The sequence below is a fragment of the Haliaeetus albicilla genome, chromosome 10, assembly GCF_947461875.1.
Source record: "Haliaeetus albicilla chromosome 10, bHalAlb1.1, whole genome shotgun sequence".
In the NCBI taxonomy this organism is placed as follows: Eukaryota; Metazoa; Chordata; class Aves; order Accipitriformes; family Accipitridae; genus Haliaeetus; species Haliaeetus albicilla.
In genome coordinates this window covers 36,399,078-36,416,916 of record NC_091492.1, presented here as the reverse complement: position 1 = coordinate 36,416,916, position 17,839 = coordinate 36,399,078, and the positions used below count along the sequence as shown (strand labels likewise).

The following is a 17,839-nucleotide window of genomic DNA, read 5'->3' as shown; positions in this document are numbered from 1 at the left end:
CATCCACTTCTCCCCCCTTGTCCCAGAGTCACCCACCTTATCAGAGAAAGCCATCAGGTTGGTAAGGTACAGTTTGGCCCTTTGCAAGACAGTACCTTGAAGACTCTTGATAACATTCTAAGAAAATACTTACAGGAATTAAGAGGTCTTTGTCAGAACTATTAAAACTCCAGCATGAAGGAATATATACTACTCTGTCTAAAAATAACACAAAATTTAGAGTAAGAATCCAATCCAATCTGAGATCCTTGGTGGATATGTCAGGTATCATAAAACCCCTGTGACCACCAGTGGAAAAAAAATAAATAGTTCTCACTAATGCAACATTTTAGCCAGTCAAGGCTAAAATTCAGTGAATGGTAATTAGGATTCACTCCAATATGTATGTTGTATGGCAGGCATTGTTGGTTAAAAGCATAAGTGAATCAGAGGAGAAGATGCAACTCCTGTGTAGCATGCAACCAACACTTTGCCATGGATATGACTGTGACTCTCTGACTATTGAAGTTTCCCAAAGGAAAGACCAGGGAATAGGAAAAAAAGTGATTGCTAAAAAGGTGACTATGAAACACAAATGCTGTAGAGTTCTTTTGTCTGTGCTAAAAGAACACTTACTTTTTTGCTTCTTCTTGCATTTGTTCTACTTGTTGTTTTAATGCCTGATTTGCCTCAGCAAGAGATGCCATTTGTTCCTTATCGAACTGCAAAGACTTAATAAGAAGAAAAAAAGCACCCATAAGTGTAAGAAAAAAAAGCACATTTGCTGTATGCTGGATTATAAGAGAATAAGCATGAAGTTTCAAAGTTACTTCCATCTCTAAATGTAAACTGTTCCAAGGTTCTCCATCTCCTTTCTCTTTCCCTTTTATTTCTTCTTTAATCCTTCCCTCTGCGGCCACCACCATAACATGTATGAACAGGGTTCTAGTTTGGTCTTTGCTCTCAGATGGAGTTCACTTTGGGACCAAGGAAACTGCTTCCACATCACACCTCTACCACTCCTGTAGTGTGCTTCTCCCCACTTACTTACATGTGATCTTAATAAGCAGTCACATATTTACAGAATTTTCGTAGGTATATGCTCAAATGTATAGACAATATTAAATGTGTAACCACGAACCTTAACTTGCAGGTGGTCATTCTGTTTATTTCCGAAGTTAACAGAAATAGCAACATATCCTGGATGTAACACTCTCAAAGTCCAAAGCTTAACACCTTCCATACCTGTAGGCGTGTTTCCATATCATCTCGTTCTTTCTGCACTGACTGAAGATGATTTTCTATTTCCACCATCTGCTGGTGAACCTGAGATACTTCCTTCTGTAGTTTTGAATGTTCAGATTCCAGCGCCTGTTTTTCAACTTGAATTTTCAGTAGCTCTCGTTTTAACTCTTTCAATTCTGAGTCCAGCCGCTTCTTTGTAGCTTTCAGTTCGCTAATCAGCTGGTCCTTAGAACTTGCATCTCTTCGATAAGCTTCCACCATTACCTTGGGCACAAGTTTCAAGAGGACAATGTCACCTCTGTTACATCTTTCTAAACTTAAGAGTAATTTACCATGAAGTATTTACTAGTATTATTTTAGTTTGAGGCGGAGGTGTGTGTGTTGAAGAATACAAACCAGCATCATCTTCTGTAACATATTTACTCTGGTTCAAAGATTTTTATGTCAGCTCAGATATCAAATACCACTATGTATCAGAAGTTCATAAAAAACCAAACTTGTGAGAGTGTTTATAGCAGTATGGGATACTTTTCTTCATGTTCTTTATGGAACTGCAGTAATTACATGCCATTCTTTTAAACTAAACTAATGTAAAAAATTAACCATCCCATGCACGCAATTAATAACTTTTCCCATGACAAGAGGGATTAACTGCAACTGACAGTTTAAGCAGCCTTCCCAAACTTAAACCTAACAAGCTAAAACAATCTTTCGCATTAGATCAATAAGCAATCAAGCTGTAAAATTAATGGTGCCACCCTATACGTAAGACGCATATATGTGCAACGCTAATGGCATATCAATTTCAAATTAATGTTTCAAAACTGTGTAAATTCAGAATAAAATTAGAAAGTAAGAGGTCTATTGCAATCTAATTACCGAAGCAACTATCGTTTTTCAAAGCTGCAGGAAAACGATGACACTTCAAGATTTTCATGAGTACTTTTGCAAAAGCAAACCTAGTATCAGCAAACCAGAGAGAGGTTTTTTTATGGTGGATCATTTGGCAAACTCCCTGAAGTCCAATAAAAGCATGAATTAGTTGGTGGATCTGCTTTTATGTTAGTTACAGATAAAAATTTAACTGTACAAAATACAGAAACTGTATAATTATGTCACAAAGTTCTTTGATACAGAAAATTGATTCAAGTGTCCTCACAAAGCCCTCAGAAGTACATGCCTTCACTGTGGGGAAAAAAAAAAAGTATATTCCTTGGTTTTATCTCTTTGAAGTAGTTTGCTTTTGCTTACCTTCTGCTGCAGGAACTGTTCCTTCACTTTTTGAACCTGTTTTTTAAAGCTGGCATTTTCTTGTTGCAGATTTTCTACCTACCAGAGGAAAAAAAAGCAAACACATTGCTTTACAAGCCAAATGTCATATTCTACATTATTTCAAGTAGCGACAGTATCTTTTGCTGGTACCAATTGTCTAATCTAGTGAAGATCCTGTTTCTGACTAGGCATCTCAATGGCACGGTTAGATAACACAACATTTTATACGGAAATACGTTCACACAGGTCACCACATAGCGAGCCCTGTCAACCCTCAGGAATGCATGAAGTCCCCTTATCCTGCCATTAAAGTTTTAGCATGCATCAGTGGTGTACATATGTTGTATCCGGACGGCACCCGTTCACACACACGTGACAATCAAATGAAGAAACCAGCTGGCTCTTTGAAGGAAAAAAAAAAAAAAAAAAAAAATCTCTCTCTTAAATATACTTCCATAGTTCTTCAATACTTCTATTGGTAATACTATCAAGTCCCATTATCTTCAAAAGAAATCTCTAAAGATTATCAGGAACTCATGATTATGAGGATTCAATATGAAAGCTCTTGCTATGAAGCTTGGATGCTTGAAAAGATACAGAGCATAGATGACTATAAAACTAAGGTGTGAAAGGAAGAGTCACCATAATTTAAAGCAGCCACAAAAAGAATAAGGATATGCATTGGGCTTGGGCTTGTAAAACAGTTCAGTGACTAGAAAAAAGCCTCAGCTGGTATAGAGCACTATGCAAAAGCAAAGCCTGGTATATTGTTTCAAGAGAAAAGGCACAATTAAACATGACCAAATTACTGCTTAAGGAAGATGTTTGTCCCACAGTGCCACAGAAAAGCAGCACGCTAAAAAATAACTTCCAAAACTGTGATCTGTACTCAAAATTATTGCGTTTTAAAACTGATAGATTTTAAAAAGATAGCGGCTCTTGGAAACTGACAGAACAAGATCAATTAACCTCAGCTTCCCTTCCCATACCACACAAATGCATAAACGCATATAGAGACCGAGGGATAGTAAACCGTAGGCTCACCAACGATGTAACAGGATGTAAAGTGTCAGATAGTCTAACAACAGGGAAAAATGAGAGAATTGATTAAAATATTCCCACTAGCTGAATCTCACAACTACACATGTATACAAACTCACATGTACCAATCTCCTCTCATGTAATTGGCTCTGTTGTGCCTGTGGCAATACTTCCCTGCAACAGCTATTTTAAATAAGATACTTTTAGGTATTTATTACCTGGCTTGACTTGATTGCCATTTCTTGCCTCAGTTGTTCCAAGATTTCTGATGCTACTTCTGTATCTTCTCCAAGGCGCACTGCTCCTTCGTCAAGTTGCTCTTTGCTTGCTTTTGCTGCCTGCAGAGCTACTTCCAAAACAATCTTCTCATTCTGCAAATACTGGATCATGTCATCTTTAGAAGTAGTGTCACTTTGGAACTCTTCTAATCTGGCCTTCAGTTCATCATACTGTGTTTGCAGGTCATCCAGGCACTGCTCTTTGGTGTGCAATGTCTCTTGGGTCAAAGTGAATTGCTTCATTATGTCTAGGTGTTCTTGCTGTAAAGATTCAAGCTGCAGATCTCGCTGATGCAAAGTCAACTTGACCTGACAAGAAGTATTTTGAGATTAAATTCATACAAAGTGAATGTTATCTTTGCAAATGCACTACAAAAGTATTTTAACTAATATTTTAGCTTCTAGGAGAAGGTAGGAGAAGGTGAAACTATTTTTTCACTTTTTTAGGCCACTTCTGTTTGCTCTATTAATTGCACTGATTGCCTTCTGCAGCATCTGTAATCTTACAGGCTAAGCAACGACCAGAATGGCAAACCTAAAACATTCTTATGTAAGATTCACAGTGTTCTAAATTTTTATTTGAAAAATGTGTCCACAGTACATATACCAGGTAAATTCAGTGTTATTAATGATCATGCCATATAGTTACATGGAATATAATACTGAGCTATCGCATACTTCATCTCATTCTAGCCCTTTGTAATATTACAAGGTTAAAGCAGGACTGTAGCAAAGTGCAGATTTATTACACTGTAGTGTATATAATGATATCCTGACTGCCTAACAACTTCGAACATGGAGCTATGCTCCTTGTCTACACTTGGCATGATCACATAATGAATTCACTAAAAAAAAAACAACCCCAACATCTACAAGACAGTAGTTCTTAAATTTCAAAAAAGTACTGTTACTGAGATGGTTGAAAAAGAGGGAGCCTTTTCACCTGCGACAGAGTGATTTTGATATGGACTTAATTTTTGCAGCTACCTTTCAGGTTTTTAAAAAAGTTTAGCGCTCAGTATCTATTTACTATTGCCTTTTCAGCCAAATAAGTATTTCCCTTGAAACCCTTGGGAAGTTACCTAACAACAATCTACCTGTTCTAATTCTTGCTCCAATGTTGCTGCAGAATCAGCCATTTTCTGAAGCTGTTCTTTCTCATCCTCAAACTCCTCTAGTTTTCTCTGCAAGTCTTCTTCCACCATGGTTTTAGCCTCCTGGATCTGCATGAAGGCAGCTTCTTGATCTAACATGTCAGCCTGCACAGAAAAAGCAAGGAATCAACTTTTACAATGTCCATGGACAAGGAGGAGGGGTGGGGTGAAAAATAAGGAAAAAAAAAAAAAAGGGAGGAAGAGAAAAATATAAGTTAGAGAAAATTTCTAGAGAAAAGACACAAGCAAAAATAATTCCGATGTCTGCCTTACACACCTGCATGTCTTTACTGAAGTCACCCATTCATATACTTAAGACACTTTAGAATAACAGTGAATGTCTTGTATACTTGTGACAAACTGAATTCCTCTTAAACAACACCATGTCCTTTCTAAATTGATGAAACAAGACGTAAAGAAAAAGAATCTTTAAAAAAATTCAGCTGACTGGAAAAATTCTGAAACAAAAGAGATTCCTTGGATGCTGTAGCTACTCTGTGAAATAGCAATTCCTGTCATTTACACAACCACTATCAGTAACACCGGAGATGGGGTGCTTCCACTAACCTGCTGCTTTACTGCCATTTGAGACTTAAAAGCAGGAATGTCACTGAAATTCAATGGGATTTAAGGTTCTAAGTGCTTTTAAAGTGAGCGTACTGCACTTCAGATTTTACCCATCTTTTCTTACTGGAGGGCAGGAAGGACAAACCTGAAATTTCACACACTTAAGCACTTTAATGATTTAGTTTAATTTCCAATTAAGTTTTCTCTTGAAAAAGTTCATGAATGGGCAAAGGAGAACATTTACATCCACCTTTAAAATTCAACTAGCAACAAATACCAGAGCTGAAAATGTAAGTATTTCCTTGGAATGGGAAACATATGGCCTTGCTCCCTCTTACTGTTTGTAATGTCATGCAAATTTATTTGGTCTGAAATATTTACTGTTTTTATAATGCACCATTTGAATCAATTCATAAGAATTCACTGTTACTTTGCTGAAATAGCCTTGAGTTTGCAAAACCTAAATAAATACACAACCTAGGCAGAAGGTAATTCATGAAGGCCACCTACAACCGTACCTCAATATTTTGCAGCTGTGCTGCAATACGTTCCTTTTCTTTAATGGATCTGTGCTGGGTTTCAGTCAGCTGCTGAGACAGTGCCACATTCTCTAGTTTGAGATGTTCCAACATACCTGCTTGAGTCATTTGCCCAGCCTAAAGGGGGGGGGGGAACCACAGATTAATACAGTCAAAATTTGGCCAAAAAATTTAAGCACTTCAGAAAAAAAACCAATCACATTGAATCTATCTGTGCCTTATCTCAGCTACTACTTTCATGGCACTGCAGATCTTCATCCACAGAAGGCAAGTGCTTTGGTTAAATTTATGGCTCAGCATTAACATGAACCAACGCCTCATGATGAAAACCATCCCCCCTTACTCTCCACCTGAAAAATATATAAATGAGACAGGCTCCCTCATCTGAGCTCATAAACGATGTCCTCTGGATAAAACTAACATAAAAAAGAACAGTTTCTCAGTCCTCCCGTATGGAATTAAATCATAATACCTGTATATTGGCCATCTCACTCTGCAGCCTGACACGCGCCTCCTGTGCTAGGACAAGCTGCTGCTGGTACCACTGCCGCACATTTTGGAGCGATGAGATTTCTGTTTCGGACGCCTTTAGCTTATTGGTCAGTGTGGTCCGTTCCAACTGCACCTTCTGAAGCTGGTTCTGTAAGGAAGCCAACTGCTGTCGCAGATCATGAACTAGAAAAAGAAAAATAAAAAACTTGGACTAGCGCACTCCATTGTTCTATTTTTATGCACACATTTTCAAGGATTATTGCTATATTCATAGCTTTTTCTTTTTTTTCTTCTTTCTTTGTGAACAAAAACATATATGCCTAATTACATAAAAACTGGCTTTTCCTGCAACAGTGAGGGGAAGTGCTAGAATCCAAAGTATCAGGTCATAAGCAGAATAAAATTAAAATAAATGAATCACTTCTATAAGCATTCATAGTTCCTTAGAGATAGAAAATATGAACAAATTAAAAATCACAAAGCAGGTGCCCTGACATGTAGAGTCATCATCAGAAACCAATATTTGTACAATTTTCTAAAAACCATTAGTCCACTGTCAAACAGTTACTAGACTAAATATTTATGCCTCCCTCTCCAAGCTGGCAGTGGCAGCTTGCGAATTGTGGCACTTCTGTGACACAAAATAAAAACCAATAATCTTAAAATTCAGACCATTTTATTAGTTTGACATAAATGAAACACAAATTAAAAATCCTTCTTCTTCCTGGACTTCAGAATTATGTTGAAACAAAATGATTTATGGAATAACGAATTTTAAAGATTGACATTTACATCATCCCACCTGTGCTGTCTCTGGTGAGAACATTTTTTTGCATATCTTCAACCTTCAGCAGGAGTCTTTGGTACTGCTCCTCTGCTAACTGCAAATCATTATTTGAAGAAGCCAAACTAGCATTCTTTGCTTCCAAGGTATTTTGCAGGTCAGCCATTGCTCGTTCCAGGTCCCAGCAAGACTGCTTTAATGTGGCCACTTCTGAGCTCAGAGATTCCTGCTTCTGCTGGCTGTTTTGGCTGTGCTCCATCTGCGCCTGAAGCGTCATGTTCAAAGCTGCAAGTTGGGCTTGTAGCTCAGTCTTCTCTTTGAGAGCCTGAATGTGTCCAGAAAATCAAAATACAGAAGTCTTAAGAGAAAATACATTAATGGCTGAGTAAAGAAGATGCCCAGCAAAATGCCTTTGCTAAAGCAAAGACCAGTGGCTTGTAAAAAATTCTTTTTTAAAGTGACATCTCACCTAGCAGGTATTTCAAATAGTCAAAGAAAATAGAGAGGAAAGCACAGACAAGACGTATAGCATTATATGTCAGTAACCATATCAGGATTTTTAATAGAACACGTTTCCACACTTTAAGGAGGAATGCTTTCTATTATATGTCTTATGCCATCAATCAACATAAAGAGAAAATTCAGCTATATAGGCACTACTTGCATTACTCTGGATTTATCATCTCACTTCCAAAAAGAAAACAAATTTTTTTTTTAAAGCCTTTGAAGACTTTGCTAACTTTATATGTATCATCTTAAGCATCTGTATTACGTTTGCATGGCAAGGTTTTGGTAGCAGAGAGGCTACAGGGGTGGCTTCTGTGAGAAGCTGCTAGAAGCTTCCCCTATGTCCAAGAGAGCCAGTGCCAGCCGGCTCCAAGATGGACCTGCTGCTGGCCAAGGCCGAGCCCATCAGCGACAGTGGTAGCGCCTCTGGGATAACATACTTAAAAAAAAAAAAAACCAACAACAAACCTGCGGAAGAACAACAGTAGAAAAAGAAGTGAGAATATGTGAGAGAAACAACCCTGCAGATGCCAAGGTCAGTGCAGAAGGAGGGGAGGAGGTGCTCCAGGCACTGGAGCAGAGATTCCCCTGCAGCCCGTGGGGAAGACCATGGTGAGGCAGGCTGTCCCCCTGCAGCCCAGGGAGGTCCACGGTGGAGCAGATCTCCACCTGCAGCCCGGGGAGAACCCCACGCCAGAGCAGGGGGATGCCCGAAGGAGGCTGTGACCCCGTGGGAAGCCCACGCTGGAGCAGGCTCCTGGCAGGACCTGTGGCCCCGTGGAGAGAGGAGCCCACGCTGGAGCAGGTTTTCTGGCAGGACTTGTGACCCCACGGGGGACCCACGGTGGAGCAGTCTGTGCCTGAAGGACTGCAGCCCAGGAAAGGGACCCACGCTGGAGCAGTTCGTGAAGAACTGCAGCCCATGGGAAGGACCCACGTTGGAGAAGTTTGTGCAGGACTGTCTCCCGTAAGAGGGACCCCACGCTGGAGCAGGGGAAGAGTGAGGAGTCCTGCCCTTGAGGAGGAAGGAGAGGCAGAGACAACGTGTGATGAACTGACCCCAACCCCCATTCCCCGTCCCCCTGTGCCGCTCAGGGGTAGGAGGTAGAGAATTTGGGAGTAAAGTTAAGCCCAGGAAGAAGGGAGGGGTGGGGGGAAAGCGTTTTAAGATTTGGTTTTATTTTCTCATTATCTAATTCTGATTTGATTGGTAATAAATTAAATTAATTTTCCCCAAGTGCACTCTGTTTTGCCCATGACAGTAATCAGTGAGTGATCTCTCCCTGTCCTCATCTTGACTCATGAGCCTTTCGTTATATTTTCTCTCCCCTGTCCAGCTCAAGTGGGGGGTGATAGAGCAGCTTTGGTGGGCACCTGGCATCCAGCCAGCATCAACCCACCACAGCATCCTTGTAAAGTACCTTATTCAACAATGTTTTTACAAAACACAATTCCCACAAGTAATGAGTAGGAGGCTCTTCAAAATTAATTAACATATTAATATAATTTGCTAAATACAGAAATTCAAATTCATTTTCTACCTGATTAGCTTCTAGTGAGAGTGCTTCTAGTTGCCCTTCAAGTCTCATCTTCTCCTTCAGAACCTGCAACATTTCGTCATGAGTTCCTGCGATAGAGCTTTCCATAGAAACGCTGGAGACAGAGACAGCATATACACAGTTAAAGGGTTAGAATACAACACTCATCTAGTAGAAGTGAAGCTGAAATTAAGAGGTACTCAGACTTCATGTGTGACCTAGAATTTAGGACATTTTTTCTGGCTTTATGATGGGTCCAGAACACAGTGAAACAACCTTCGTTACCATCTAAAGAGATAAAGAAATTATATTCACCCTAAGGTTTTATACATTAGTTTCCTATATTTGCAGCAACTAGAATCTAGTGTGGCCCCCATATATTTGTTATTTTACAGAAGTGCAATGGTTGATTTCATTGTATTCTGTATCTGCATATCCCATTATAAGCAGACAAATGGACATAATGGGAGCACAAAACCTCCACAACTATTGTCCACAATTGTATGCTTTAATGTGAAAGTGCCTGAGAAATACCAACAGCTGCTACAAAAGAAGGAAAAACAGGTATTTGGTCTAAAGGATTCCTTGCGCTCCCCTTCCCTGATGTACAGCCAAGGAGTCTAGAGAGAAAGATCTTCTCTCTCTTGTTACTGTAAGAATTCAGTCTAAGCTGGAATAATTGTAGACAACTGATTTTACCTTAACATCTCGGGGCATTACACTTTATTCCAATGAAGAAGAAAAAAAAGGTAATTTCAAAATTAGCACGTATACAACAGGCATCTGCAAACAACTGATAAAACACACAACTGCATTGTTAAGGGCTTCACCAGTCATCCACTTGCTTGCTGACTCATAGTTTAATACCGTGAGACTAAGTAAATCTCATTCTAAAGGACTGAAGAGGATAAGAGTATCTAGGACAAGACTCTTGGCATTTCATAACTATTTGAGGTCTGAAAGCTACATGTGTGGATCAGGAAAAGGATGATAATAAATATCACTGAGTCAGCTAAGTCTACACTTTTAGACTTTAAAGACGAATGCCACACCAGTGATTCAGTGAATGAATGCCTGCTTCACAAGTAAATACAGGTAGAAGCAACTGCTAGCAGTACGTGAGACACACTGTCAGTGGCAAAAATATCTTTCTCTAAAGATATACTTAGTAAATAGGTACTCAAGGGAAGTGACCTTTCAGTTTCTTTTAGAATCTGCAAGTTAACAGATTTGATGACAATGAATGTAAGTTAAAACTGGATTCAAAGTTAGTAGAATGTAAGAGTAATAGGCTGCCTATTCCAAGAAAGTATAATGGCCAATAATGGCCTCACTGTACAGTGATCTTTCTTACCTGCTAGAAACACTGTCTCTCCTACTCCGTACTTCCCCATTAACTTCTTGCTCTTGGGCTTGATGCTCCACCGCCGCAGCCTGTAGCACCTCACTGATGGAAGGAAATTGCCCCATTGCATCAGGATGTATCTTCTGACCATTTATTGTATACGGAATACCCTGTTTGCCTTCTGCATTCTGTAAACTGTTATACAGTCCTTTTCCTGACACACTGCTGTAGGTAGAGCTGTCACTCTCATTTCCATCCAGCCTCATTCCCACTTCACTCCCATCAATCTCTGAAACACTATCACCTGCCAAGGAGGAATTCTCTATTCGATCATCCGTGTCAGAGGGTAGACTTATCTCAGAAACAACTGATGTTGGACCACTTCTGCTTTGCTTCAGAGTCCCACCAGATAAATCAGTAGCCACAAAATTCCCAGTAGTGTTTCTAGAGCCTGAGTCTTCAGTTCTGTAGTCAGCCAGGGACCGGATCTTACTGGGCTTAGATTTTGAACTTCTTCTCTCTTTTGAGGATGCTGGAAGTCCCAAGCTACCCAGTTTTGGCCCCCTGGGGACACTGGTCCGCAAAAAGGAGTATTCTTTTGTCATTGCTACAGTGCTAGCTCTTGGCAAGATTTCTGGATTTAACATCAGCTCAGGATCTAGGGTGCTGGAGGGCCTGTTTTTGGATGTAGACTGATTTGACTAAAAGAAGCAAAGAGTCAACAATAAATTCCAGCATGTTACATTTGAACTAGCATCAAAGACTTGTTTTGCTGTAGAACTTAATACGTAAAGCTCTACACTTTTACATTAATATTTAAGTATATGCATCATTTCATAAACAAGGTAAATTACATCAGCAATCAGCCCTATCAAGGCTCAGTACATGCATTTTGAAAATGTTCAAGGTAGACTCCAAAAGCTAACTGAAAAATATAGGAAAATTTGTGTTTGCTTCCCCCCCCACTTAAGAAGCACAAAACAGTACGTTACTGATGAGGTAACAGAGAACCAAATTTTGCATGTCCAGAAGAAAAAAAATGCTTTCTCAGATTTGAGAAAACTAATGAACTTTTAAAGCAGAGAAAACAGTAATTTAGAGCACAGAAAGGATAAAGTTTTTAAGCTTCTCAACAACACACTGAATCTAGAAGGTCTATTGTGTAGTACTCACTCTTTCTTGATGCCTCTTCACTCTGTATTGTTTGAGCTGTTCTTCTAGGCGCCTTCTTGCTTGAAGTCTTATTTGTTCTTCTTTCTCCAATGGGAGTGAAGACTCTACTGAGCCTGTAAGTGAAAGGTATCTTTACAGTCAAACAGAAAACTCCAACACAGGCAAATCTGATGCAAAAGAAAAAAGCCCCTTCTACCATCAGCAACATGCTTCATGCTTAAGCAAGGAATGCAAGGAAAGCCCATTTGCATGCACCTCAGAATACCCTCTTTTAATATATCCTTGTGTAAGCATTGATAAAGCCTGTGTATTTCCATCGCTCAGTTTGCAGATGCTGTAGTTCCTCCACGTATACATGACAAGAGATTATACAGCACGAACAAAACTATTGCTGTCATTTAATCTCACCTGTCCTGCACTTCTGACAGTACTGGAATTCTAAAACTAAGCAAGACCTAGGCAGTCCACTCATTCCCTACAGGTCAGAGAAAGATGTTCCCTAGATAAATTTTCTTACTTTTTGTTAACTCCCATTTAATCTTTCCTGTAGTAAGGCTTTTTAAAAACATTATTTCAGAGAACTCCTGCAGCATTAGGCACTTTACCATAAAGGCTTCCCCCTTCCCTCCCCCCTTTATTACTTAGCTTAAAATCACCTAGTTCTGCTGTTCCGTCTTTTTTTTTTTTTTAATGTCACCTGTTACTCACAATTATCAAGAAGATTAGAATAGCTGCAGCCCCAGAAAGCACAAATTCCCCTCCAGCGCAAGAACAATTTTTAAATGCTAAGGCACATGCCTTAGCTGCAGCAGAGGGTAGTTTACTGAAAGAAAATGAATTGTAGATCAAAGTAAAAGCTTACTGCAAAAACAAAGTTTAGTCCAAGCTTAAATGATGTTATAGGATTCTAGAGCCAGGCTCAGAGTAAAAAGCTTTATGCAGCAAGAGAAAGCAGGGGCGCCACCATAAACAGATGCTTACACAATTCAGTTTCTTGCATGGGAAGACTTAGTTTGAGAGACTGCAAAGCTTCTTTTCTAAGAACTATGCCCTCAGCTCTAGTTCCCTGAGACTTCCTTAGGCTGTCATGGAAACCAGTCACACCTGGGGACGACTCTTGACCCTGCACACTGCTGGTGGGGTCAAAAGACACAGGAGAGTCGGGGAAGAGCGACTCTGGCCCATTCTGGCAGCCGTCCACTTTGCTGTTTATCTCCAGACTTCCCTCTTCATTTGGCACTTCGTTGATGTTAATACTGGTAGCTGGAAAAGAAAGTTTCACTGAGCTACACTTTAAGCCACCCCATTTATCGTCACACCTCCACCCAAACACCATGCTACCACTACTGCCTTTAGACTGTAAGAATATGGAAATTGCTAATGACAGCAACTGGCAGGAGGAATTTTATAAAGGACTTTCAATTCTTCATTTAAAAAGACCAGAACAAGTACCTTTCATTTGCTTTACTACGTTGCCTTCAAGCAGGACCTCAAAAGTGATCATAAATTATCTTTAAAACCTCACACAGGTTTTTAAATCTTGTTAGGTTTAGAAGCATGAAACACCAAGTCTACGTAAAGTGATCTGTGTCACACCGAGTGGCAACCTGCTACAAATAAGACTCAGCAACTGCGGGCCTGTGCTGAATGATTCAGCTATTTGGTATGCTGCTGGGCACTGGGGAGAAAGCATCCACCATCCTGACTTCCAGCCTGGGCCAAGCAGAGTTTCTCAATTTTAAACCAAGTTTAATTTTTTTTCAAATAGGATGTCTTCATCAAATGTACATTAGCAAAACTCACATGTATCAAAATAATAAATGTACCAATTAGAAGGCAATTCAAGAACAACTTTAATACTAATTTTATCCCCACTTACTAATATTGGATTTTTCTTTTCCATCAGGAAAAATGCATCTTCAAAACCAGTTCAACACTTCACAGGTTTGTATTTTGGATGTCTCACACATTTCTACTTCACTCAGCTGGGGACTACTTACATTTATGAAACTGCTGTTGCAACAAAACTATGTATCTAACTTTAAATGCATTATTATAGTTCTCAGATGAGCAAGGTACTGAAATAGCCACTGGTTCTGTTCATTCCCACACCATGTATCACTGGAGTGATTGGAACCCATTGAAATAATAGGGAAGATTTCATTATTTTTTCATAAAGATGTTTAAAAATATTTAACATTTATGATCACAAAGTATTTGCAAGTGGAAAAATCAAGTTTCCTCTTTCTGTTTTTTTTTCCTCCTCTCAGAGCTACAGACTTGAATAAGCAGTTTGTTTTCTTTTTTTTTTTAAAGTCTGCTGAAAGAAGATGTGGGAGGAAAGAAAAAAAAAAAAAAAAAAAAATCAAACCAACCAGAACTGAGAAACAGTTCCTCCCAAACCTAAGTGTTTCTAAGATTCATATGCAGAAATACTCTGTAGCCAGGAAGTTGATTACGATGATTCAATAAAACTTTAATTTAGATCAGTCCATTAACATATTGCTATTAAACTTCCCCCCCCCCAATATAATGAATCACTACAAACTTCTGAAAGCAAAACTATTCAAAAATAAACCTATTATCCTTCATGTATGTGGTGAACATTAAAGCGCACCCTGAAATTAAATAAGCCATATGGGAAAAAGTTACAGGTAGGAAGATAGGAGGTTTTAATTGTCTTCCCTTTTGTTACTGAAGAAAGCAAAAGGCTTCCTTTTAAGCGCAGTCAAATTTCACTTCAGAGTAGTTTAAAGAGGAAAAGATAAATTTCCACCCCTAACCATTTGTTCCCACCTCTGCAGTGCATCTTCCCTTAAGCCAGCACAGATGCTTTGTACAGTGAACCAGAGGAAACTGAATGTGGGTAAAAATAAAAAACTTTCAGCCCTAGATTGCCAAAACCCAACAGCTCTCTAAGATTTGAATTAAAACACTTTTAAGTATCTTATTGGTCACACAGAGAACATTTTCAGGCCATTTTAGCCTGAATCAGTTCCTCATGTGGTCCCAAAAACACTTGCAGGCACGATGAAGGGATGGGTGCAACAACGATGCAAAGGAGGACAGAGGACAGGACTGCTTTTTTAAAGACTAACCAACCTAAGTCAGAGTTTAAGGCATTTTAAAACTAAAAGATTGTCAAAACTAAATTTAAAAGAGAAGTCAGTGCTAAGAATAGCCACAAGAAGCCAAAACTAAGGGGATACCTTGCACATTCAGCAATATTGTTTCTGCCCATCTTTCAGAAACTGCAGCTATTACTGCATCAGGTTTATAATTTATTTACATTTTTATCTTCACAGCTGTGAGTGGGATACATATACAAAATAGATGCTGAAGCAAAATTCTGGAGGAATGGTTTCCTGGCAACTTTCTGAGGCCATGAGACACTCGGAATCTAAATGCTGCCTTGAACAAAAGTAATTTAATTGCAGTAGCGTCAACACAACTGCGGTCTTTTTGGAACAGTGGGGGAGGAAATGCAATTAGATTGAAAACAGTAGAAAGACACACTACCTATTTGTAAGCCACAATTCAATTGTTTGCACAATGTCCAACACAGGAGAAGACAGGAATGCGTGATCTCCAACTTCATAAAATATGAAGGAATCATCATATAACTACACTCTGCCAGCCTGCTAATGGGCAGTGCAAGAAATGTAAAGTCTCAGGCCTCCACCTTCTTGCCCATGACAAGATGGCAAATCTACAGTACGAGGAGGGCAGAAGGCTAACAACTTCATCACATGATCACCTCCTTTTACATAAGTAACCTGCACACTTTTGTGTATCTATGCAGCTGCAACATATACACCCCCTCACCCATTTACCACCATATCCTTATATACCAACATGTCCTTAGATACCCGTAGTGGAAACACGGAGATTTCAATTCAATACAAGGAAAAGATTTTCACAACAAAAGCAGTTAAATACTGGAATGGGTACAGAGGTTATTGAACCTTCCTCTCAGGAGATTTTCAGAATTCAACAAGACAAGGCCCTGAGCAACCTGATCTAGCTTCAAAGCTAGGTCTGCTCTGTGCACGAGGTTGGACTAGACGACCCACAGAGGTCCCTTCCAACCCAAGTTTGATTCTATAATCTACTCAGATCAGCACTCTCTTAAGTTTCTTGTAAACAGCTGCATGATTATTTTATTATAGAGCTTGTCTACATATAAAAGGTATTTTGAGATAATTTGGGGAGTATATGCCCACATGTCTCTTCCATAAATGGAAGTTTAGAGAGACTTTTTGAGTACATTTTGATTTTTGCCTAATCAATTTATTTGGAAAGTTTCTTTTGCCAGAATAAAGTACTCCAGTCATGAGCTTACTCCACAACAATCATTTCAGAACTATTAGTTCTAGTGAATTTCAGGTATATACTCTTGGAAACACTATCAGAAGACAGAGTAACACCCTGAGCAGCACATACTTAACTGATAGCCAATAGTACTTAACAGTTCAGTTTTGTTTCAAAAGAATAAGTTTTAAAACAAAAGACAGTTTTGTCATACACAGAGCAATAGCCTTCAACAAACTTGCTTAAAACTGCTGTACAAGAAATTCCTGACCTCAAGGAAGAAAGTCCTTCAGTATCACCTGTACAACAAAATAGGTAGTTGTAGAGTAACCTGGGTAAGGCTAGGAAATGATTTGGTGTGTATGAAGTAACTTACTGTTAATTTCATCTGTTGTAACTGGCAAATCTGACTTGGCTTTACAATCCAAAAGTTCTTCAGAGCTGTTACAGCCCCCATTATTGCTTCTGTTCTCCAAGTGAACATCCTGCTGGACAGACGAGGAGTCCATGGTAAAAATGATCCAGATCCTGGGACAGTGTTTCCTCCAAATAATTTGCCACCAAGTGAACTACCAAGTCCTGTTTCTCTCCATCAGCAACAACAGCATCAAGACGTTACGCAGGAGCACAGTTCTGAGCTTTACAGCTGTGGGCGTGCAGCAGGCAGCCAATAATTCCAGGAGATCATGAAAACAGCTCACAGCCAAAGTTGTAATCACCAAGGAGCTGCATCCTCTAGAAACAAAATGTAGTAAGTTTACAAACATTTCTTACACAGCTTTGAAAATATGAGTTAAAAAGCAAGCAGTGCTCACAGACTACCCACCTGCCCAACTTCAACACACAGTACCAGGACATGGGGTAATAACAGAGACAATGAAATACAACCAAGTATCCAGCTTTTGTGATTACATGATCTATTTAACAGCTTTTTTTACTACAACTTTTTTTTTTAGTAGCACTGATACACCAGCATAATGACGCAACAAGATAATATTCAGTGAGACAACTGATTTAAGATCACTGTCCCTTTTAATGGAAATGCCTTTTTTGGCCTCTACTTTAATATGGAATTCAGATTTATTTTAATTTTTTTTTTAAATTAAATTACATCACTACTGTTTACTTGTCTGCAGAACAACCAGTATGTATCGCTGTACAGAGTCTGAACTACTAATTACAGCACGCGTTGGCAGTCAGAACGTGGCCTGGACTTGCAGTTCAGCACTGTCTTCTCCTATGGTGAGTTGAGAGGAGGATTTCCAAACGCAGTTTATAGAATTTGCAAATGATTCTCCAGGCATTCAGATCTTACCTCTGGGTATAGACCCAGACAACTAATACAATCTGACAGAAGCTGTTGTACATAGTCACTTCCAAGTATTTAAATTTTGTTCAAATAGTTACTGACAGCTGAATTCAGATTACAAAGTGCTATGGCTCCTATCTACTAAAGAAAGATAAGAAATCCCCAGTTAAAAAACAAGCGGGGGTTGTGAGGAGAACATCAAGGCAGGGATATTTTACTTGCATTTTTACAGGAACACAAACATTTTGAGCAACATTCCTTCCATATCTCTCGAGAGTACTTGTGCAACTGCTACTGTACCAAAC

General features: G+C 39.2%; 1 protein-coding gene across 3 annotated transcripts in view; it reads right to left on the bottom strand.

Moving 5' to 3' along the window:
• Positions 1-16,842, bottom strand: part of GOLGA3 (golgin A3) — a 29,108-nt gene extending 12,266 nt beyond the window's left edge. Inside the window, exons 1-13 of one of the 3 annotated variants that reach the window (XM_069794982.1) lie at positions 16,602-16,842; positions 12,896-13,177; positions 11,915-12,027; positions 10,751-11,442; positions 9,400-9,511; positions 7,370-7,676; positions 6,548-6,750; positions 6,055-6,192; positions 4,913-5,074; positions 3,756-4,124; positions 2,476-2,553; positions 1,225-1,488; positions 616-710 (exon numbers count right to left, since the gene is read on the bottom strand). In XM_069794982.1, the coding sequence (XP_069651083.1) occupies positions 616-710; positions 1,225-1,488; positions 2,476-2,553; positions 3,756-4,124; positions 4,913-5,074; positions 6,055-6,192; positions 6,548-6,750; positions 7,370-7,676; positions 9,400-9,511; positions 10,751-11,442; positions 11,915-12,027; positions 12,896-13,177; positions 16,602-16,734 (2,948 nt within the window). In that variant the 5' untranslated portion in view covers positions 16,735-16,842. The remainder of the gene's footprint in view (positions 1-615; positions 711-1,224; positions 1,489-2,475; positions 2,554-3,755; positions 4,125-4,912; positions 5,075-6,054; positions 6,193-6,547; positions 6,751-7,369; positions 7,677-9,399; positions 9,512-10,750; positions 11,443-11,914; positions 12,028-12,895; positions 13,178-16,601) is intronic. The other 2 variants (XM_069794983.1, XM_069794984.1) reach the window with 2 other exon arrangements.
• Between the last annotated feature and the right edge of the window lie 997 nt (positions 16,843-17,839).